Raw genomic sequence first — 24,596 nt, forward strand, 5'->3', positions numbered from 1 at the left:
GGGACATAGTATCCCTAGCTCTGAAGGGAGGCATACCCTCCCTTTTCTCCAAAGGATTGACTTGACCCTGGCCGTGCATCAGCTATGGGAAGCCAAAAAGCAGCCTTCTTCATTCTTTTTCTGTACCCTACCACAGAAGTACATAATGTTTGTTGACCTACCGTAACAATGAATAAAATTTCAATCTGAATAGTTCTTGTGTCTTTTGAAGCACTTTCCTTAGATTTCAGATAATTTCAAATCTGTTTGAAATTAGATTTTACCTGATTACAGCCAAGCCTTAAGGTCAGGGTATCACATAAAAGTGTGCTTGCACAACCAAGGCCTCAGCTGCCATTACCATTAGCCTTCCTTGCTGCAGAAGCACACAGCTGGCTCATCTTCAACTTGGTGTTCAACTTGATGCCTTTCCTGCAAAGCTGCTTTCCAGCTGGGTGGCCCCCAGCCATATACTGGTGACAGAGATTGTTTCTCCTCAGGAGCAGGATTTTGCACTTGTTGAATTTCATGAGGTTACCTCTTGTACCATGAGTTACCTGGTTACTATGAACCACGTGGTGTATTGGCCACTCCTCTGTGATCTCTGTTATCAGCAAATTTGCACCATCATCCAAATCACTGATGATGTTGAACAGGATTGGACCAAATATTGACCTCTGGGGTCACTGGACTCCAACTAGATATGACAGCATTGGTCAGCATCCTCTGGGCCTAGCCTTTCAACCAGTTTTCAATTCCACCTCACAGTCCGCTTATCCAGTCATTATCCAGCTCAGATGAAGAGAAGCCCTTTTCAGGTACAGTGTGTTATTTTGGAAAAGATCCACATTTTGAGGAAGAGTTAGCTGTGGGGTAGTTTCAGCAGTTGGCTTCTAGTACTTACTCTTGGTTTTAGGAAATGCTATGTTGCATCATTAAAAGTTAAATTAGGAGAACTGTGGGGACTTGCAGTGAGCTTCTTTTGTGGTCTTATTTCCAAAGAAAAAGGCTGCCAGTAGTTACCTGAGCTAGGACTAAAATTCATTACTTGTGGCTTTCAAATTGCCTGTTTAAATCTCCAGAAAAAGAATTGAATTATATACTGATTCTTCAGGAAAAACATTTTGTCCTGATTTTCAGCCTATGGCTTGTGACCACACTGCCTATCCATGTATATGTGTATGTATATCTGCACAAACATCCATCAGTTTGTGCCTTTTGGTAACTTTTGAATGCAGTTGAAAATTTCACTAGATTTGCCAGAGAACAGAGGCTTCAAAAATAATACATTCCCATAAACCTTTTTAAAATAGGTATATGAGTATAGAAGTAAAATTCTTTGTAGCTCAATAAGAAAAATATTAAATTAGAAATTTACACACTTTTAACAATTGAAATAATTTTGGAAAGAATAGTTGTAACTTTTTGCCCCTTGATCCTCGCACCAGCTTGGATGGAAAGAATAAATTTAAACCAGGAAAGAAATTAAAACACAGAAGGAGTTTGAAGATCTTTCCAAGGGCAAAAAAAATCTCCATTGCAAGGATCAGAAATATAAAGGCCATAATGGGTGCCTCTTTTGAACAATTTTGTGCTTTACAGGTTTCCTTAGTCTATAGCTTTGACTAGTTAGGTTTTTAGTTACATCTAAAATGAAGAACAAAATGCAGTAGTCAAAAAGGAAAGCTTTGAGGATGTTAGTCTCCTTGTAGCTCTGATCATATTTCCAAGGCAAGGAAGAGCTGCAGCATTATTCTTGTGAAGTTATCTGCAATATTTTCTCATAGACTAAAGGATATTTTTATTCCAAAATCAGAACTTGAAAATTAAGACCTTTGTCTGACTTTTGTTCAGATCATAATTCTAAGTTAAAAATACTAAGTAAATTCTTCAACATGTACTCTTGTATTGGAAGAAGATTTTTTTTTTTTTATTTTCTGAAGTTCTGGAGAGAGAGATTAGATGTGTCTTTGTGATGTCATGCTTTGACACCACATTTAAATGTCATGTGGTGTCATGCTTTGAGAACAGGAGCTGGTAGGAATCCCACCAGTCAGATAAATTAATATCCAAAACTTCAGAAAGATGACAGCCACAACAAAGCCTATTTGTTTTTGGTTTGCATACTAGTACTAGAATTTGCTGAGTGAGAGCCATTTCTCATCAAATCCTGGAGAGCATTGTTGTAACTGACCGGGCATGGACTTGCTGTAGGCTGAAAACAGCTGTGTTTGCTCCATTCCCTGCAAAGACAGTTTTCACATAAAAAGCGATAGAAGTCGCTAACAAAAAAGTCATAGAACTCTCAGAAAAAGAGGGAGAAAAAGACTCTATCAGTGTCATCAGAGAGATGTTCATAGACAAAAAAAAAAAATACTTCTTTTTTATAAAATGCAGTTCTTACAGTACAGCTGACACAGGAATTAACTACTGCTGAATATTAGAAATGCAGTAGAATGCTAGAAAAAGCAAATAATTGTCAAGGACCTACTCTGTATTCCCAGAATTTATGCTTGAAAAGCAATTTTTTTCTTTACTTTTTAACTTGTGAATTTAAGCTTGCTTATCTTTTTTAATGCTATGAGAAAAAATAAAATCCTCAGAGATGTTGAAATATTGAAGTGCTAGGCCCCACTTTATAAGTATGGTACTCTTACTTGCCTAGAGTATTTATTGTAAGTAATTGCTCACATTATATTTCTTTATAATTAAAGAAAACCCAAAATGCCAAGTAAAAGATTAAATTGTTAGATATAGTCTCTCAAAATATTTTTAAACTGTCACTCAAATAACTTTGGAAGTTCAATGTGTCAAAGTTTGGGGGGTTTTTTTGCTTGGAATATAAGGACCAAACTATTTAAGTCTTAATGAAAACAAATGTTCGTGAATTTTGAACATATTAAGCAAAAATAATTTCTTTTAAAATATGTATCATTGAAAACACCACAGTAGAAATATGTGTGAGGGTGGGGTAAAGTTGATATAGCTCATGGTCTTTTTATATTACTGTCTTTTCTACTTAATAGTTACCTACACTGAGATGTATATTTGCGCAAGAACAGGGACATTCATGTTATAAAAGGATAATGCATCCATGTCCCAAAGAATGTTTCCTACCAGAACATATGCACAAAGCAACAGTTCTGTGATTTAAGCAAAATTTGAGGTGCATTGCAAAAAACCCTGAAAGACTCAAATCCTAAACCCTAAAAGTCCTTTGATTTTTTGCGTAGCACATAAATTCTGCATCTTGATTGCATGGCAAGAGAGAATGATTTATCTACCACTTGCCTTTCTCTTCAGCTCTCTAGAATAAGAGGCATACTCCAGTGTATTTGTGCTAAGATGTCACAAACCATCTTCTACACTGATTGTAACCTTAAATAAATTCTTTTAAAGCTTGAATTTATAAGGGACCAATAAATTGGTCCCAGTAAGGGACCAATATAATACAGTTTAAATGAAAAATGGGGGCTTAACAGTTTTCATCTAGGTCCATTATAGCTTAGTAAAGTTCACTTTTTAAAGTGAGTAAATCAAGATGTAACCAAGGTTATTGCTCATGCTACACAATATTTTCTACATTTCAATTCCTTTTGAAGTCTCTTTTGAAACAGTAGCCTAACACTGATGTTACTCACTGTCCATATAATTACTGTGTCACTGTAGCTGACAAAAAAATAATACTCAGTCAAGAAGATTAAGATGTTTAAACATGTGCTATATTGCATAAACCTGACTGTATTATGTGCCAAAAAGTGAACTTGAAATATAAATGTTAGTAGAAAAAAAATGTATGCGAACTTCATATATTGCACTGGATTGCATCCAGATGTACTGTGAGGACTTTAATTTCTAAGAAGTTGCAAGTTTTGAAAAGCAACTGTGTTTTGTCCCCACCCTAGTATTAAAGTTAATATGTAAATACCCAGCTGCCTGTGCTAATTGCAGTGATCATATGTGTTTTCATATTATTGATGCCACTTTTGACAGTGGTCCATTCTGGACTCCTATGATATTTCAGGAACAAGTTAAACTATTTAGGAAGAAGAAACAGCTAAAGCAATTTCTCTCTTCTTTATCTCCATGTGTGATTGGAACCTTCTTTTTATGTGATTACTGACTTTTTTTAAAGTTTCTTCTTTCAGCCACTTGGCTGGTGTTTGTTGTTACTTCAAATAGTCACCTTTTCTGATAGATGTTGCATTATAGTTTCCTGAGTTCCAGATACCTCCAGCATAAAAGATGCATGAAAGATTGTACTGAGGTTGGGCTTGGCTGACTAGTTTTGAATCAGAAGGTGAAACGGGAGTTGGCTCATGCTTCAGATTAAGTGCTTAAATAAATCATTTTCAAGTTAGGCCAAATAGGTTAGCACTTCAGCTGCTGTGGAGAACCACATGTTGCCACTATTAAGGTACATAGTTTGAGTACTTTATTATCCAAATTTGTCCGGAGCACTTCAATGTTACCATTTCATGCAAAATTTAATCATTTGATCTTTGTATTAGAATAATGTCTTTCAAGTGATTGTCTTTGCCACAATGTAAATATTAAATTCATTACTTTTTTTCTTTCCCATTGTAACTTTTTCCCTTTTGATGCTTTATGTTTCATGTTTGTGACAGCTTTTTAACTTCTATCTCAAATTTACTTCTTTTTCACACTCTTGATTTTCTGTAATGATTCTTATCTACACAGATAGATGCTGTGAAGCTACTAGACGTGAAAGTGGAGGCCAGTCCCTGCAGCTGAATGCTGCTGGATTCTCTTTCATTGTAGTCATATGTTTCTGGTGCATGTTTTGATACTGTTGATAAGGCAAGCAATATGTTTTCTTCCGTTCTCTCTTGATTTTATATTTACGGGAAAATAAACAAAGTCCTGTATACAAAATTATACTTTTCTATAGCTCTGCTAGAGATTTCATTCCTAGTTAAGATCCTAAATAGTGTAATTATTTCAATATCTGCATGCAAATTTCTTTATCTGGCTTTTTGAAAAACTTTTAAGTTCTGTGTCAAGTTCGTCATACGATACCTGGCTGTTCTGTCTGACGGAACTTGGACCATGTGATTTACTGAATTTGATCAACGTGATTTTATACTTTCTCAACTATATTCTGATTGTAAGAAATCTATGCAGTGACCTTACCGTTGTGAGTTGCGTGTTTTTCCAGATACACCACCAACTGGTCTTTCGTGAGAGCATTTTTATTCTGTGTTAATCATTTTCATTGAGTTGTATTTATATTAGCTCCTTCCATGATACACTTAACACTATATGCTCAATATAGACATATTTTATAGTTTCTATGGAATTTTAACAAACATTTCTTTCCTAATTTATAATCTATTAATAGCAGTATTTCACAGTATTTAGTTTCACATACTTTTTCTGTGTCTCTCTCCAGCTGTGCCTCCGCATATAAAATAGGTCCCTGCCCACCAAATGCACTTCTTGTGACTGTGGTGGTGCCATATTCCATTTCATGGCATTTGGTGGACTTGAAGCTTCAGGGGACTCAATTTTGACTTTTAGTAGAATGGGAAATGTTATTTTCCCTATTTTAGAAATTGAAAGAATGGTTTAAAAACTCTAACTAGAATAACGTACAGAAAACCTCAGAGAAAAGTTCATTTAGTTAAGAGCTGAGAAAGACATTGTGCAGCATATATTTGATTTCATGCAGTTGACTAAGCTTATGGTTGATTCATCTGGTGCGTACAGACTAACCCAATAAAGCAATGTGCTTTAGAGCTAAGGCAGAATTAAATATTTATTTTAAAATACTTCCCTTCAAATTGTTACTAAACATAACAAAAATAGTAAATAAACTGTACATGTCTGTTTTTCCACTTATAGTTAATTTTGTCTTGGATTTAATACTGTTATCTTATAACTTTGAAATTAGTTGATCAAATTTAAGTCTTTATTATCTTTGCCCATATAAACTATATTCTTATTTCTTAGAAATACTGATTATGGTCAATTTTGCCAGTTTCAATTTATTCTTGGAAATCTTTACTCTAGAACATCAAACCGCTTGTACCATATCAGCAAGACTAATTCTTTTAATAGGTGAGGCTCCTAGGATTCTAATAGAATGAAATCTATTAAGTATTCTGTCATCCTGGGATATTTTTCAATTATTTACATGGAACTCTTTGTTGGTATTTATGTTGCTGTCAGTAAAGTTTTAATGGCAAAGAAGTTTGAGACAATTGGATCAAAATCTTACTTTAATTTATAATCTTAATGAAAAAGGTAAAAAAGCTAGGATGTTACTTACTAAAGGTTTCAGTATAGGTTTTTTAAATATTTTAATGTATGTGTTTTCTCATTTTTGTGAGGGGAAAATGTCTGCATTGATTTGAGCTTCTTTAAGTCCTATTTTTTTGTTACATTCATGCCTTCTCTATTTTTTTTCAAAGTTTGCATTTTTGTTTAAAGTTTAGAATAAGTTAGTAAAACCAAGTTTTATCTACTTTTTTTCTTTTTTTTTTTTTTCTTCACATCAGGCGTTTATGCCTATTCTCTCATATGCATTTATCACAGAGGAAGCATGTCTTCTTCCTTCCTCATTCATTATTTTCTCCTCACCTCAACCCACTTTTGACCAAGCAATTTTTAAACACAGTCAACCTTTGGTATAAACAAAAGGCAGACACCAGAACAAAACTGTGAGAATATCAGAGATTTTTTTAGCCAATCAGATGCATACATTGCTTCTTTTGAAACATATCTACTACTTTTTAAATTTAAAAACACAGTACTGATTGAAGAAAACGGGGCTGTAGTAAAGTCTGACACAAAATAAAAAAATGACATCACCAAAGGGATGACATAACCAAATTGTCCAGTACAGGCTAGAATCTGTGTGGCTGGGGAGCAGCCTTGCCGAAAGGAACCTAGGGGTCCTGGTGGACAAGAAGCTGAAGATGAATCAGCAGTGTACTACTGCAGCAAAAAAGGCAAATTGGATCTTGGGCAGAATTCACAACAGCATTACTTAGCAGAGATAGAGACATGTAGTGTGGGGTGTCCCTGCCCATGGCAGGGGGGTTGGAACTAGGTGATCTTAAGGTCCTTTCCAACCCTAACTATTCTATGATTCTATGATTAATGAAACCACTAACCATCTAAAACAAGTAACAGTCATTTTACAAAACTGGCCTATACCACAAGAAAGATGTCTTCAGAATGTATTTGTGTAAATCTGAAGACTTAATTTATTGACAGGAATACTTTTGTAAAAACTTTACATGTGTAGTACAATGAAGCACCTGAAATTCAAACAAATTCCATTCTAAAAATGTTGGCTTCACTATGTTCTGTAGAAAATCCCTCACTGTGTTAAGTTGGGCCGCTATTTCATCTGCAGCCCTTGCCACATTGTTTTATCACTTTAAGCTAATGCTGTGCCATTAACTTGAAATTAATTAAACTGACATGTGCCTGGCCATAGTATGGTGAAGAAATAGAATTTCTATTCTAATTTCTTAAAAGTCAATATTTTGGTTCCACACAGTCAAGAGTCAGTCATGTGATGAAAACTTATTTTTCCATGCACCAGCACTGTCAATATGTGCATTGACTTTTATTTAGTTTGGTAAGTGTTATTTTTACAACAAAACCTATTTGTTTAACGCTTATGTGCTAATTGAACCTACAGACAATAATTAATGAAGGATAGGGATCTTAACATTAACCTGTCTTCTTTAATGACACTCTTTAACAGTAAACCAGAGGATTTGGAATTGCTAGCTGCACGTAACAGTTGTCAAAAACCTTCAGGTTTGAGAACACATTTTCAATTTAGACAAGTGTTATTGCTTATATTAAATTTTTCTGAGGGAAGAATCATCTTAGGCAGGAACTTTTGCAAGAGGCTTCAGTTTTTTCTAACCATTTCTAAAATCCAGATAGTGAAAATGTTTGTTGTTGTCACTATTGTTATTATTTTACTGTGGTAGCAAAAAACCTGCAAGTTCATCTTTACTTACAATCAGAGAACTGACATTTTGCTTACATATATATATATAAATATCTGTAGTAAGTAGATGCTGCTTGTATTTCCAAGGGGAAAAAAAAAAAAAAAAAACAAAACCACATAAAAAAGAATCCTGCATAAGTCTGCCCTCATTAGAAGCCTCTGAAAATCTCAGTTCACAACTGGTCAACAGTAAATAGTTTGATCTCCAGAGAATGTGCTTCAGCACAAGCACACCACTGCCTGCTGCCAGGAGCTCTTTCTCTATTTGCAGGAGCACAGTGACGCACAAACACCAGGGCCCCTTGTTGGACCAGGGAAGCAGGAAATTCTTTCAAGAGGCTGTTGTCTGTAGTCACGTCCCTTCTTCCTTCCAATCCTATTGTAAAATAGGGACTGGGTGCATATAAGGAAACAATTTTCTCTTGTGGACACAACAGAGACAGACTGCTGTTCTGAATAAAGAAACCAAATTGCAGATACAGTCATAACTAGTGAGCATCTGCCACTGGATTAAAAGATTTTGAATAAAATTTAGGTGGCCTCAGAATGAAACATAAAGTAGGGTCTCATTAGGGTTGCACAAGCAGTCTGATTCTGGTATATCATTATTTTGCAGCATTTTCCTAATTTCCTAAAATTTTAAACCTTAAAGCAGCTTTACTAAACATTTTCTTACATATTTTACCTATCATATACTGTTAAAAAAGTTCTAATTTTTTTTAATAAAGCAAGACAGAAGTATCACAGTATCACAGTATGTTAGAGATTGGAAGGGACCTCAAAAGATCATCTAGTCCAATCCCCCTGCCAGAGCAGGAACACCTAAATAAGGTTACATAGGAATGTGTCCAGGCGGGTTTTGAATGTCTCCAGAGAAGGAGACTCCACAACGCCCCTGGGCAGCCTGTTCCAGTGTTCTGTCACCCTCACTGAGAAGAAGTTTCTTCTCAAGTTTAAGTGGAACCTCTTGTGTTCCAGTTTATACCCATTACCCCTTGTCCTATCATTGTTTGCCACTGAGAAGAGCCTGGCTCCATCCTCGTGACACTCCCCCTTTATATATTTATATACACTAATAAGGTCCCCCCGCAGTCTCCTCCAAACTATAGAGACCCAGCTCCCTCAGCCTTTCCTCATAAGGGAGATGCTCCACTCCCTTAATCATCTTAGTTGCCCTGCGCTGGACTCTCTCCAGCAGGTCCCTGTCCTTTTTGAACTGAGGGGCCCAGAACTGGACACAATATTCCAGATGCGGTCTCACCAGGGCAGAGTAGAGGGGAAGGAGAACCTCTCTCGACCTACTGACCACCCCCCTTCTAATACACCCCAGGATGCCATTGGCCTTCTTGGCCACAAGGGCACAGTGTTGGCTCATGGTCATCCTGCTGTCCACTAGGACCCCCAGGTCCCTCTCCCCTACACTACTCTCTAACAGGTCGTTCCCCAACCTATACTGGAACCTGGGGTTGTTCCTGCCCAGATGCAGGACTCTACACTTTCCCTTGTTATATTTCATCAAGTTTCTCCCTGCCCAACTCTCCAGCCTGTCCAGGTCCCGCTGGATGGCAGCACAGCCTTCTGGCGTGTCAGCCACTCCTCCCAGCTTAGTGTCATCAGCAAACTTGCTGACAGTACACTCAATTCCCTCATCTAAATCATTGATGAATATATTAAATAATACTGGTCCCAATACTGACCCTTGAGGCACTCCACTAGATACAGGCCTCCAACTAGACTCCGCCCCATAGACTACAACTCTCTGGCTTCTGTCCTTCAGCCAGTTCGCAGTCCATCTCACTACCTGATCATCCAGGCCACACTTCCTCAGTTTAGCTATGAGGATGCTGTGGGAGACTGTGTCAAATGCTTTGCTGAAGTCAAGGTAGACCACGTCCACCGCTCTGCCATCATCCATCCACAATGTTATTTCCTCATAAAAGGCTATGAGGTTGGTCAAGCATGACTTCCCCTTGGTAAAGCCATGTTGACTGCCCCTCATAACCCTCTTATCCTTGACATGCCTTAAGATGGCACCAAGGATAAGGTGTTCCATCACTTTCCCAGGGATAGAGGTGAGGCTGACCGGTCTATAGTTACCCGGGTCCTCCTTCTTGCCCTTTTTGAAGACTGGAGTGACATTTGCTTTCCTCCAGTCCTCAGGCACCTCTCCCGTTTCCCAAGACTTGGTAAAGATGATGGAGAGTGGTCTAGCAACGACTTCCGCCAGTTCCCTCAGCACCCGCGGGTGCATCTCATCTGGACCCATGGATTTATGGATGTCCAGATTGCTCAACTGGTCCCTAACCCATTCCTCGTCGACTAAGGCAAACTGCTCCAGTGACCTGACTTCATCTGAGGTCTCAGGAGTACAGGGCTCTTCAGGACTGCCTCCGGCAGAGTAGACAGAGACAAAGAAGGCATTCAATAACTCTGCCATCTCTGTATCTTCTGTCACCAGGGCACCCATCCCGTTCACCAGTGGGCCAACCTTGCCTCTGGTGTTAGTTTTATCAGCTATGTATTTGAAAAAGCTCTTTCTGTTGTCCTTGGCCCCTCTTGCCAGATTTAATTCTAAGGAGGCCTTAGCCATCCTAGCTGCCTTCCTACATCCTCTAGCAGCAGCCTTATATTCCTCCCAAGTGGCCAGCCCCTCCTTCCATGACCTATAAACTCTCCTCTTCCACTTGAGCATACCCAGCAGTTCCTTATTTAGCCACACAGGTCTCTTGGCCCTCTTCCTTGACTTCCTACGTGTCGGGATGCTCCGCTCCTGAGCTTGGAATAAGCAATTCTTGAATGTCAACCAACTATCTTGGGCCCCTTTACCTTCAAGCAGCCTTGCCCATGGGATTTCCCCTAGCAATTGCTTGAAAAGGCCAAAGTTTGCCCTGCTAAAGTCCAGGGTTGCAATTCTACTTGCTATTCCACTGGTCCTACCACACAAGATCCTGAATTCCACCATCTCGTGGTCGCTGCAACCAAGGCAGCCCTCAACCTTTACTGCTTCGACCAGACCCTCCTTGTTAGTGAGGATGAGATCCAGCAGCGCTCCTCTCCTGGTTGGTTCATCCACCATTTGCATGAGGAAGTTATCATCCATACACTGGAGGAACCTCCTGGGTTGCTGAGTAGTCCTTCCAGCAAACATCAGGGAAGTTAAAATCCCCCACGACAACCATGGCCTGTGACTGTGAGGCCGCTCTCAGCTGCCTGTAGAAGGCCTCATCAACTTCCTCACCCTGATCTGGTGGCCTGTAACAGACACCTACAACAGTATCACCCCTGCCAGCCTGCCCCTTAATTCTCACCCACAGACTCTCAACTCGCTCGTCCTCTGTCCCTGGACAGAGCTCAGTACATTGCAGCTGCTCTCGCACATAAAGAGCAACCCCACCACCCCGCCTGGCTGGCCTGTCTTTCCTGGAAAGGACATAGCCCTCCATGACTATATTCCAGTCATGTGAGCTGTCCCACCACATCTCTGTAATTGCCACCAGATCATAATCTCCTGACTTAACACAGGTCTCCAACTCCTCCTGCTTATTTCCCATGCTGCACGCATTGGTGTACAGGCATTTCAAGGAGGGAGCTGAGCTCACCAATTTCACCCTAGGATTATAGGAGGCCTCCCAGTCTTCATCAATCCTAGAGTGCTGCCCCACTGGGGCAAGCCCAGTTACAACCCCATCCCCCTTCGAATCTAGTTTAAAGCTCTCCAAATGAGCCCTGTTAATTCATGCCCCAGCATCCTTTTGCCTCTGTGAGTTAAACCTTTCCCACGTGCCACCATTCGGACTGGAGCCTTATAAAACCAGCTGTTATCAATGAACCCAAAGCCCTGCCTAAAGCACCAGTCTTGTAGCCAATTGTTTACAGACTGAATTTTCCCATTCAGTCCCACATCATCACTGGAAGATGGAAGAAGTGAGGAGAAGATCACTTGAGCCCCAGACTCTTTCACCATCCGCCCCAAGGCCCTGTAGTCTTTCTTCATCCCCCTCAGACTGCGGGAAGCAGCTTCCCCCCCACCTGTCTGGAAGACCAGCAGCGGGTAGTAGTCTGTCGGGTGCACCAGGCTTGGGAGCGCCCTGGTGACATCCCTGATCCGGGCTCCAGGCAGACTACACACTTCCCTATGATGAGGGTCAACTCTGCATATAGGGCCCTCTGTTCCTCTCAGAAGGGAATCGCCTACAACAATGATTTTTCTTTCTTTCTTGTCAGAGGCAGTCTTAAGGCGCGAAGTCGACCGCCTTTTCCTATGTGACCTTGTAGTCTGGCCTTGCACCACATCCTCACCTACCTCTCCATCAAGATCCAGGGCCTCAAACCTATTACGGAGGGGCACCTGGGGAAGCAGGGCGGGAAGGCAGGAGGGTTGCCCACAGTTCCGAACTGGAACTTGCTTCCATCCCTCATCGTCTTTTTGGTCCCTTACCTCCGTGTGACAGCTACAGGGCAGGGGCTGTCTCGGGTCATCCCCCTCTGTCTGAGAGGACAGGGGGTCCATCCCCTTTTGGGAGGTATCTCCCTGGAACCGTTCCGGCTGGCACGCCAGGGAGTTACTCCACCAGTCGATCTCCCTTTCACACTCCCTGATGGTCCTCAGCGTCTCGACCTCCTCTTTAAGTTCTGCCACCAATCTAAGCAGATCTTGTACCTGCTCACACCTCACGCAGGTGGAATGCTGGCCTCCCTCCCTCGGCAGCAGCAGGCTCTGGCACTCCCTGCAGCCAGAGACCTGAACAGCCACGGTTTGGGGCAGGGTCTCTGTCTGAGTTGCTACAGTCTCCTTACTGCAAGCTCTCCTTCTGGAGGCGACCATATTGGTCAGCAGTCTGGGACACCAGCAACAGGGTTCACAACACGACCTGCTTGTTCCTCCCTGCGCCCGGTGGGCAGCGACGTCGCTGCCCTCCCAAAGGCTCTTTCAAGGCAAGGGGCATGGGTGCGGTCACCGTTACCGCGGGAACGCCCCCTGCCACGTCAGCCGCTCTCTCGCAAGGGCTGCTGGGGCTTCGGGGATCGGGAGATGTCGGGAATCGCGATGTCTCTGCGCTGACCCCTCTGATTTTCCTAATCTCTGCTGAACCTCGTGGTCTCTGCAGCGTGCCGGCTCCGGCTCTAGCTGTGCTAGCTCCGATCAGCTGACTGACTGATATATATACTATATACCTATATATATACATATACACACACACACCAGGGGTAGGTATAAAAGTAGAATAGTGACAAATTTCTAAATCATTTTCCTACTCTGGTTAGATGTTTGAAGTACTCTTTACCAGTTATAAATTTATTATCTTAGCAATCATTCTAACATTGCAGATAAGCATATAAGGACACATGATAGGAATTGGGGCACAGGGAATGATCAACTGTGAGCTCTCCAGATATATTGTGAAAGAGCTAATGAAAAGCCTTGAGAATTCTTAGAAGCTAAATATGTATTATTAAATGACAAGTTGGCTTTTATCCTCAGTGTCACAGTGCCAGTGGGATAGACAAATTTGGATCACTTACCAGTTTTTCCAACTGATAGTAGCTTCAGCTGAAAGCTACGTAAGTTTCCCCTGTTAAATGAGACATTTTAGGTCTGCTGCAATTTATATTCTTCTCCATTATGCATTTTGAGATTATGGAGTACTTTGAATGTGGTCCTTTTCTTTTGGCCCTACTCTTCCCATCAAAGTCCAAAGAGGATAACTTAAACCAATATTATAGGGATTCTGTGACAGCAGAGCCAGGCAGTTCTGGGCAATGTCCCAAAACCTCTGTAACAAGAAAGAAAAGGAGAAGAGGGTAATGTCCTTGGGTTGTCATGTATCTCCAGAGGTGAATAACTAATACAGTTTTGTTTGTATTTCTCTTTATGATTTTTTCATAATTCTACCTTTAAAAACAATGAGAGCAAGATTATTTTACAATATATTTTACAATCTGTAGGAAGATACAGAAAATTTTAATATCTTGTCTCTCTACAGACCAGAATGAGGAAAAAGTGAAAAGAGACATTTGCAAATTAAACTATAATTGGTAGGTATAGACTGAACAGCTTTAAAATTGTAGTTTAAACTGTATTAAAATGATGAATGTCTTCACAAATTGAATTTAATATTCTGCTGTCATTAGTACTTAAATATTAGATAAGTAAATTTGTTCATTTAAATGTAGTAATTGTAAAAGGGATTTTAGGTCTTATGATTGACAGTGTAAAACGTTACCGGTTTTTCAAAATTGTCACATATTTTGAAATGCTAATATTCAACTATCTGTTAGACTGAAGTCCTAAATTATTGTATGCTGAACTTCTGCCTAAAATCCAAATTGGTGTCACAGAAGCTTAAAAAGGGTAATGATCATTCTGTGATATAGCATTATATCTCAAAGAAACAGTATTGTTTAAATCTTTTGATTTGCGACTTTTTTAGTCTAAGGCTGGCTTCTGTCCTAATCAGATTTTACTTGTTGTTTTTCTTGTTTCTAGAGTTTTAACAGCTTCCTAACATTTACAAATTATTCATGAATCAAATTATTTACATAATACAATTAAAATGTGATCATTTCATAGAGTATTAGAATATAAATTACTGTCTAGATAAATAGGAAGAATATTGCCTAGAAATAAAATATATCTGTGTGCTTTTATGTGGTGTACAAAGCATGCTCATATCAAGCAACAAAATAACATTCCATTTAATTTTGTAATGGAAGTATAAGGCCAACAACTGATGTTAAAAATATGATGTGCATATGAAAAATAGATATTTAAAAGATAAACAGATATAGTGGTTTAATTACATAAGTAACCACCACATGACCAACACTTACTTAGTCAGATTCCTGGGCCTTTCCATGCATTATCTTTCCAGCATGCAAATCTTATTCACTAAATTTAAAAGCTCCACTCATGTATACAAATGTAAAGTTAAACAATTAAGCCTAACAAAACAATTTTCTTTTTTATAAGACATAATGGAGATCTTTATACAATTTTTGATTGTGCTTATAGTCTCCAGTCTTCTATTCATTGTCCAGTATATTGATGACTTCTAATTGCTCATTATTTCATGATTTTTAGGAGAAAAATATTGAAAAAAGAAAAACCTCTTTTAGGAAGTATTTTGAACAATATAAAGACAAGTGTTGCTTCAGAGATCTATAAAGACATCACTGAAATCTTTGCTACATCTAGAGCTCATTTGAGTTCATTACATTATACGTCATCTATCCCATTTCTCCAAGCATCTAAAGAATCTTCAGTTTCCCTTTGGTACACGTTTATCAGGCTTAATATATAAGTGATGGAAGCTCACAGGAAAAATCCTATTCCTTGTAATGCCAGTGACAACATCCTAATAAAGCCAATGGGATAGTTGTAACAGATCTAGCAACTTTGCCTGTTTAGAAGCAGCAGCTGTATGGAAGCTGAATGCTTGAGAGCTGTTAAGTTTAGATGTTTTACAAGAATGAGACCAACTAGCATCTTGTAAAACTTGTCAACTAGCAACTGAGGTAGGAATATCCATTTTTATATGTTCTGAGAAACTGTAGTAGTAATTTTTGCCACCACGGTCCCATTACGTTGTATGATATCCTCATTAATAGTTCTGTATATTTATTTTACATTTAACATATTTGTAGAGGCATTTTCTAGTGAATATTTTAATTTTGCATCATTTTAATTATAATACATGTTAAGTGAGCTGTAATTACTAGCAAAGTAAACCTTCCTTACTCAGTGTATGTTTCCAACAAAATACATCTGAAAGTATATGCAGCGTACTAAAAAAACTACTAGTGTGAAAAATATTGCAAGCACTGCAGTTTCTGTAAGTTTCTGTTTTCAAAAACAGTATGAAAGGCAAGAAAAAAAAATCTGGGTTTAAAGTAGTTTAATTTGTCAAGCAATGGCATTTTTTCTTCATCTTGTTTATGTTTCACTACCATTTTGCTCCACTGATTTCCTCCATCCATGCAGTACTTGTTGTCATCTCTCTGCTTTGTTCCTGAAGAATGTGTGCATAGTGTAAATGTAACGTCCCTCAGCATCTTTCCAAACACATTGTCAAGAAATGTATGTAACTTTGTGAGTCTTTCATCTTTTGTTCAAAGTTCATCTTAGTTTATGCAATTTCTGTCTTCATTTTTGTAATAAAGAAAACTGACTTAAAGCATTTATATCTGTATTTTCTTTATTACTGATGAATGATGGTTTTCTGGTATTATCTACATTACGTATTTTGTAACTGAAGAGATTTTCTAAGATTGTGTCAGTATTTTTGTTTCAATAGTAAAACTCCAATTGTTTTCTCCAATAATGGATATAAAAAATCCCACACAAAACCAACAAAAATCATTAATTAATCATTAATTCCTTGGTTCTTAGTTTCATTCATATTAGGTGGCTGCTATGCTGCTTCTCTAATGGGACAAGTAGTGAAATGTCTGTATAAATACGCAGCCTGAGCACTGGATCCACACTGATTTAACCTTCCTGCTTGAAACAGTTGTATCCCAAAAGGCAGATGGTTTAATACTGGGGAGAACTATAATGGTGCAAGACACTTTTACAGCAAGTACCACTCTGCTGAGACTTGCAATTGCACCAGTGCAACTATTTCAAGTAAAAACATGCACCATATATTGGCAGCACTTATTATAACTTCTCTTTTTGTAGCTAATGCTATAAAATAATTATACATTTTAAATATAGTATCCCGAGTAATACTCAACACTCTTGTGTTTGCATTTACATATGTCTTGAAGAGCTATAAGAAAGTGCTGTCAAATCTGAAAGAGTTTATCAATTCAAACACAGTCCCAACCTAGTTAGATCTTTTTTTGAAGTCTCCTGACTATAGTACTCTGGTTACAGCTGTCATCCAGTATAAAGATGCAAAAATTTCTCAGGTCTCTGTGGAATGTGCACAGCGTGATTTTGAATTCTTCTAAATAACACAGTTAAAATAATTTACCCTTTTATGTTACAGCAGTACTGAAACCACACATAAGTGTATGTTTTCAATCCCCATGTCAATCTTAATTAATCTGCACAGGTTCTTAGAAATTCCTCCAAGAGACATGTTCAGTAAATCTGCTGTCAGTTTGAATGGAGGAAACTGGGACACAGAAACATTCTCATTTCCCCAAGGCATTCTAAATCCTGTGTGCAGAGCCACAAACTCCACAAAGCTGCCATTGTTGTGCAAGCTCTCCCCCTCAATAAACAGGAGGGCTGGGATCTTTCTGCTCGCTTTTCTTTGGGGCTTCCCATGGAAGTAGGCAATGGTAAAAAAAATACTCTTTCCTGCAGTGGCTGAGTAAATGCATGAAAAAAGGGGCAGCAGCTACCTGATAATTCTTCAGGGACATTAGAATTGCTTCTGAAGGCTACTTAGGGATAGTTTGATGATGCCAGGAATAATTTTTAAAAACTGCTTAAAAAAATAGTAAACCACAACTCCAGAGAGTATTTTCAGAACCCAACATACTTTTTCTAGCTAGTACAGCCTACTTTCCTTTCCCTTCTCGTACATCAGTGGACATGGACAAGGCATTGTTAACAAGAACACTCAAGTTGCTAGTTACAATATTTGTTTATCTAGCTCTTTTATATATGCCTTGTTTAAGACACCCTCATAGGAAAAATACCATAAAAGGCCATTAGTGCAAGTGAGAACTGAAGTCCTACTTACTCAGTACCCAGAAAGAGTCATACCAAAAGGAATTTTCCTTTAAAATTTAAAGGGAAAATGTAATTTCAGAAGACTTGATGGGCAAGAGCCAATAGACAGCAAATAGCTCCCTCATTCACATAAGTATCGAAAAGCATACTGTTTCTGATAGATACCATTTTAGGCATGCTCATTTCAGTAGCTCACAACATTTCTATAATTGATAATCCTGGTGGCACCACAGACTCTCCTGACTGTGAATGCCCATCCCTCCTGTGCATTGTTTCCTACAGTATACAGCCTCTTCTTTATGGCTCCTCTTGCTGCCAGTGAAACCATTGAAAATGCTCTGCAGTCAGGCTCAAGTTTCACTGGAGATGGTAGACAATGAAGACAAGTCATTTATGGGTAGAAGAAAGTTAGAGGAAATCTTTTTTTCAGTTAGTTACATCAGAATCAATAACACTATCTCCTTATTTTTCAAACCTGTGTGTCAAGCATATCTATCAGAACATATTAGTCATGCAGTACAGAGCACATATCCTCATGTGCTTGTACACTGCCCTTCAGCAGTATCTGTTCTAGCAGATTGTTATAGGGAAAATCACTGAGGAAGAAAAAACAGTCAAATTAATGTCTATTATAAGCCTGTTAACATCTTTTTGTATTAAGGAATGGGATAGAAAAGAACAGTACTTAATGTCATGGTTTCTTGCATCATATGTTCCACCAGCAAATATTGCATAAAATCATCATAATTTATTAAAAGTTGATGCTGCAACTGTATTGATTTTGTATTTCATTTGAAGGTAGACATGTACCTGCTGGGCACTTACCTGGCTCAAGAGCCAAGTTTTATTGGTTTAAATTGCTAAAAACAGCTCACACAGGTTTGGCTATGGCAGCCAAAGTATTGGAGCAAATTTGGGTAGCAAGGAGGGATCTTTGGTTGTTTTCTCCTTTTTGCCCACCATCATTTTTATCTCAGTAAGGAACATGAGTGCTTAGTAATGGGAAGGTCTTGTACAAAGCTAAGAAATGCTTCCTCTTCTAATACACTCTTCTCACTAAAAAAGCTAGGTACATGCTACTTTCACATGCTACCTAAGACAGCATTCAGTCTGGGTACCTTTAACTTGTAAGATTTGGTAGGTGTCATAAAGTCCTGATCAGCTGCAGCAAAGGAGCTGGAGAGCTCAACAGCTCCATTGAAACCCCTCTTAGACATTTCATGTTGGAAAATTAAGGAGGAAGATGCTTTCAGAGGCAGTGAGCAAAGTTGTGCAAGTCCCACACTTTAGGTATGTCCATTTTCAATACAAGAAAATGTAAAGCATTAAAAGCCAATGAAATAACAGACAATTATTTATAAAAGAAGAATGACTTTTTTTAGCTGTTACCAGTTGAGAAATTATTTCCATTTATTTTGTACAAAGTTGAATGTACTTATATCCCCGAAGAAAATAAACAAAGGAAGCATTTCAAAGCATCTGGAAACAAATGAGTAATTGCAATGATTAAAATGAAGAACTGTACTTTGAGTATTTGAGATACCCTGCTTCCAACACCTACCTCATAGTGTTTATACATTTTTATTTCTGTGGTTAACTTGTATCATAGATGCATGTTACCGGTCTGGAATTCTGTAGCATATCTGGTAAATCTTTTCTGGTTTGCCATTGTTTTTATCATTACATGATTGTTATTCGGATGTGTATCCCCTTTTTTATTCTCTTCTCCAGATCTGTAGCTTGGCAGTGCTTGTTCTGGCAATGGTCTTGGCCTTCCACCATTATAATAGTAACTGGTAAAAAATCCTTGCAGAGCTTTTTAACTTCTTGGTACTACATTATGATTGTTTGGATGCTCATCAGTGGATGCTAATTTTGAAGATCTATGTTTTCTATCTTTTTAGAGGTTTTGAATAAGTATATATATCTTGTAAGCCTTTGATTCTAAGTAAGTTCCAGATCAGATACAAAATCAAAGACAATGTCCATATACAGAGCAGAAATAACCATCATGGTTGGGCAACCTTTTTAAGACTTAATACAACAGTGTAGTTCAAGAAGATGATAAACAAGAGTACACTTTTTTCTGTCACTACCCAGTCCAATATTTTCAAATTCATTCTCTAGCTCATAATTTTCAACTAGTGTAGCTTGAGAGTAGTTCCTACTGTAGCTTCAGACTGACCTGAAAGAAAGGACAAACTTATGCATAATATCTTTGCATATTCATTCTCATAAATTCCAATGTAGCTGCCAGGTGCTACTGTATGAGCATAGGAAAATGGGTTTTAGCATTGCTTTCCTTTTTTTTTTTTTTTCTTAGAAATGTAAATGACTGTAAAAGGTTAAGGGCTATGTAGAATCATCTTTCATCTTTCCTTTAACACATGCCTTCAGAGGAGGAGGGGAAAGGAAGAAAGTCACAAAGCAATGCTAGCTTGGGGGTTTTTTTTTTCAACAAAACTTAGAATCACTGAATGAGGTTGGAAGGGACCCCTGGAAAAAGTTTTGTATATTTCCATAAGTATTCATTGATAAACACTTGTTTGAATAATGAAGTGGAAGAATGAAGTGACTTTGTTTAAAGTTGGCAGTTTCCTTCATTATCATGGGAATGTATATTATATTATTTTCACCACATTTATGTAATACAAAGCATGGCATTTTAAATGAGTCATATTTTTTAAATATTATAATTAAAGTTCATTCCTGACTATGGAATTTATTTTTGTTTTTTCAAGCAGTGTTTTACTATGATTAGATTACTAAGGTGTACAATAAACCTTTTCACAAAATTAGTAATAACTGATTCATTCACTTTAACATTGATTTTTAAAGATTTAAAATAAGTGTGTTTTCAACTAGGGAAAAAAGGTCCATAAATACTTTATTGTTGTAGGGCACAAAGTAGAACTAGTATTTTGAGTCCATTTAGTACATATTGGATCACTGTTAAAAACCCAAACAAATAAAACCAACAAATATTTGAAATCATTGCTGCCTATAACGTATTTTTTTCTGTCATTAAAAATTGTTTCAGTAAAGTTGACTTCAGTCCAATTTAGGGCAAAACTTTTTGATAACAACGGTGTTTTGCAAAGTTGGTTAAAAGGCTATATGTAGTATGACATTTATTTTTCATCCCGTCACAGAATTAGTACTTCTGTTGATGTCATAAGATATTAAGACAAAATTTCCCACTTTTGATATCATAGATGTATTAGGATATGATTTTTGAAAGCAGTCAGGACAGGCCTAAATCTGCTTCAGTATTTATTGTCATTACTTTTACAACTGACTTCTGCAGGAGCAGATAAACTGCTTCAAAGTTGCAGCAGTTTAAGAACAGAAGCCAAAGATTAACTTTTAAAAAAATATTTGTATATATTTTAGTTAATATTAAAAATAAACCATAACACATATACTTTTAAAACACAGACCAGTCCAATATCTATCTGTCTTCAGAAGAAGAAAGTACGTAAAGAGCCTAAGACAAGGTGAGAAGGCTGATGACAGCAGTACCTCTCACCACTCTGTAAAGTGCAGCCACATTCCTGTTGCTCTTTGGGTGTGGGAGATAAAGGAAAGAAATGTTGGAAAAGTATTGGCCATCATAAGAAATCATACTTTAAAACACTGTGAAACAGAAACCTGTATGAACAAATGGGTTGCAAGGAGGAAAAATAGGACTTGGGACACATAGGGCAGTAGTAAGGATGAAGAATGCTAATGAAAAGGAAATTATCAATCATAAAGAGATAGAAAGATATGCAGCAGTCAAATAATTAGGTCTCAGATATCTCACCAATACCAAGATTAAACTTGAAAACAAAGTCTTCCTCACAACTATTGCGAATAAATATGTATATCATTGCACATAGGAGCAATATTGTTACTATAAAAATTTCCTTCGCTTGCCAGTGAAAATATTGTGTAGGCATTTCTGTCACTAAATCATTTGGGGTGTGAAGCTTGCCACATCACAATGTTCCAGTGATACTGGAAGTGAAAAATGTATGTTAACACTGAACTATAAAAAAAAAAAAAACAAAAACAAAAAACTAGAAACACAACATCAACACAGCCATCTCAAATCCTTTTAAAATATGGATCATACTACCCTATTTTTTCTCTTCCGCATTCTGTTTAGTGGTTGAAAAGGGATATAGAAGAAAGCTTGGCTCTGTAAGGTCTCTAGAACTGGACTGCATAATTTACTGGTATTACATCTGTTGAAATATATGAGCTTTTCAATAAACTGAATTAAATATCTATTTATATTCCTGACAATTCAGACTGGTAAAGACAAATGAAGTATACATAGGAAGTAACCAAATAGATGTGTGGATGCATGGGTAAAGCAAGTTTTGGAAGAGGTAGCAGAAATTATAATATTTAAATAGGGATGTTGATTTTAAAAACATGAAAGAAAATTACTTCATGTGAGATGTTAACTTCCAACATTTCTGACAGGGCAAATTCATAAATGATAAATAATTTCATTGCTGTGCCATTGTTTTTAGAATCATAGAATCACAGAATGGTTTGGGTTGGAAAGCACCTTAAGATCATCTACTTCCAGCCCCCCGCCTTGGGCAAGGGCACGTCACACTAAACCAGCTCAAGGCTCTGTCCAACCTGGCCTTGAACACTGCCAGGGATGGAGCATTTACCACTTCCTTGGGCAGCCTATTCCAGTGCCTCACCACCCTCACAGTAAAGAACTTCCTTATATCTGACCTGAAATTCCCCTGTTTAAGTTTAAACCCCTAAACCCATAAATAATATTGTTATTTATATAGAGGTTTTTTAAGTCTTCTGAAAGGAACATAACTTAAAGCAATATCTGTCTGTCTGCCTATCCATCCATGTAAATAGATACATTGGATTCTGGCTTACTGCATAATAGCATTCTGAGGAACAGTTGTATAATAATACAACTCATATAATAAATAATGAAAGCAATTACCTAAGAAGTCAAATGTTTCCCTTCTTGTGAAAAAAGATTTTCTTTTCCATTTAAGTGTTCTATCATGTAGGCTAACAACGCTTGTATTTCTGTTAGTATGTACTGATTTAGAAGTCCTCCGGAAAATAATTTTCAAATTATATTTGAAAGGGTAAATAGACATTTTCTTAAAAGTTAATTAAGAAGAAATATGAAATCTTAAATTATATTCTTAATCTGAAAACAGTCCCCAGTGTATCAGGGAGGTGGAAAAATAAAAAGAGAAAGATGACAGTAGGGGGCCCATTAAAAAAGTTGTTGTATTACATTATACTATGTTTTGGTGTTTGTTATAATATTATTCAAGTAATCTGTCAGAAAAATCTTGCTCCTATTCTACAGCTGCAAATGGAAATGCACCACTGCACTGCTGACTCATGCATCACTCAAGGCATGGTAACACTAAGTGAGCAATCAGCATGCACAAAAACCAGTTCCATTCCCCTGAGGAGTTCGCTCAGAACATAGCATCACACAAGGCAATTGTCTTTAGCCAATTTCTAAGCAAGACTGAGACCTTCTTGAATTAGATGGGTGGATGAACTTTTACTGAGGCCTTTTTTTTTTCCCAGTTTATTGATAAGATACAAGTTCTCTCCTATGTATGAGTCATCTGAGTTCACAAACACAGTAGTTGTTCTGAGAATGACACTATTCAAAACAGTCTGTAGCATTACTGTCTGTTATGGAAATGTCAGTGAGTCAAAACAAAGTATTTTTTCTGAAATGCATAATGAAGTAAAATTAGCTAAGCATCAGCTTTCATAATAAAGATACAGCAAACAAGATCAGGTGGGGAATATGTTTATTTTAAAGTGTATGAATGTATTTTCAAGGTACAAGACTAAACAAAATGAGGTCCTAACCCTGTAATCATTTGATAATATTCATAGTTTTCCTCATTAATTTATTTTAGACTGCAACTGTTGGCAGATTAAATAGCTTTAATTAACTTCTTTTAGACTTTTGAATTCTATTTTAATTCAGAAAATGACCTTTACAAGAATAAACACTTTTGGCACTATCTTAACCCTTTCATAATTCTGCTTAGCACCCCTGATAATTAATTTGATTTGAAAAGTGAAAAATGACAGCTTATATCAACTTATATAACAGCTTATATATTATGTTGAACATTTAAAATTATTTTCTTAGGCTGCATGCTGATAATTTCAGTCTTGGAATGTTAAGATGTGATGTGTTTTGTTATTAAATAATATTATTTATGCTATGTGACCATATTGGAATTTTGGCAATGGGAAAATATTATGTAGAAATATTTTTTTTGTGATTTTTTTTAAGTTGTATGCATCCTTAATCTTCAAGACTGTTTATTTCCATTAATCTCTGATGGTTCTTTTCTAAATATCCTTTAGCTTCTTGTCCAACAGCTTAAAAGCTTCATGAGATGCTGTTGTTTGGGTTGAATTTTACTAATAAATTTTAATTTTATTTCCTTCAAGACACTCTTTTTAATGGTCTTGGACTTGGTGCTGTTATTGGCCTGGGAGTGGCAGCACTTTTGTTAATCCTGGTTGTGACTGATGTTACCTGCTTCTTTGTACGACAATGTGGGTTGCTAATGTGCATCACCAGGAGGATCTGTGGGAAAAAAAGTGGTTCGAGTGGAAAAAGCAAAGAACTGGAAGAAGGAAAGGCTGCTTACTTGTGAGTATTAATCACTTATTTTGGAAACTTCATTAAAAGAAACTTGGCTGTGCAACTTATATTAACTTCATGGCCATTTTGTGGCATGGCAAAGGGAATTAATAAATGTTTCTATTACTTTGGAAAGTGTTCCTCTGGAATGTATAGGATTATTTGTGGTCAAATGTTGCCTTAAAAGAAAAATGGGCACAAAAAGTAATTTACAATACCTCACTTTAAGATGGCATTTTTGTGCAGCTTCACACAAAGGAAATCAA

General features: G+C 37.5%; 1 protein-coding gene across 2 annotated transcripts in view; it reads left to right on the plus strand.

The window, feature by feature from the left end:
- NCAM2 (neural cell adhesion molecule 2) overlaps positions 1 to 24,596 on the plus strand; it is a gene marked incomplete at both ends in the record, with an annotated part of 278,388 nt that overhangs the window by 243,890 nt on the left and 9,902 nt on the right. For both annotated transcript variants that reach the window (XM_080614205.1, XM_080614206.1), the window contains one exon: positions 24,135 to 24,339. In XM_080614205.1, coding sequence (XP_080470331.1) covers positions 24,135 to 24,339 — 205 coding nt within the window. The remainder of the gene's footprint in view (positions 1 to 24,134; positions 24,340 to 24,596) is intronic.

The sequence above is a fragment of the Psittacula echo genome, assembly GCF_963264785.1.
Source record: "Psittacula echo genome assembly, chromosome: 3".
Classification (NCBI taxonomy): Eukaryota; Metazoa; Chordata; class Aves; order Psittaciformes; family Psittacidae; genus Psittacula; species Psittacula echo.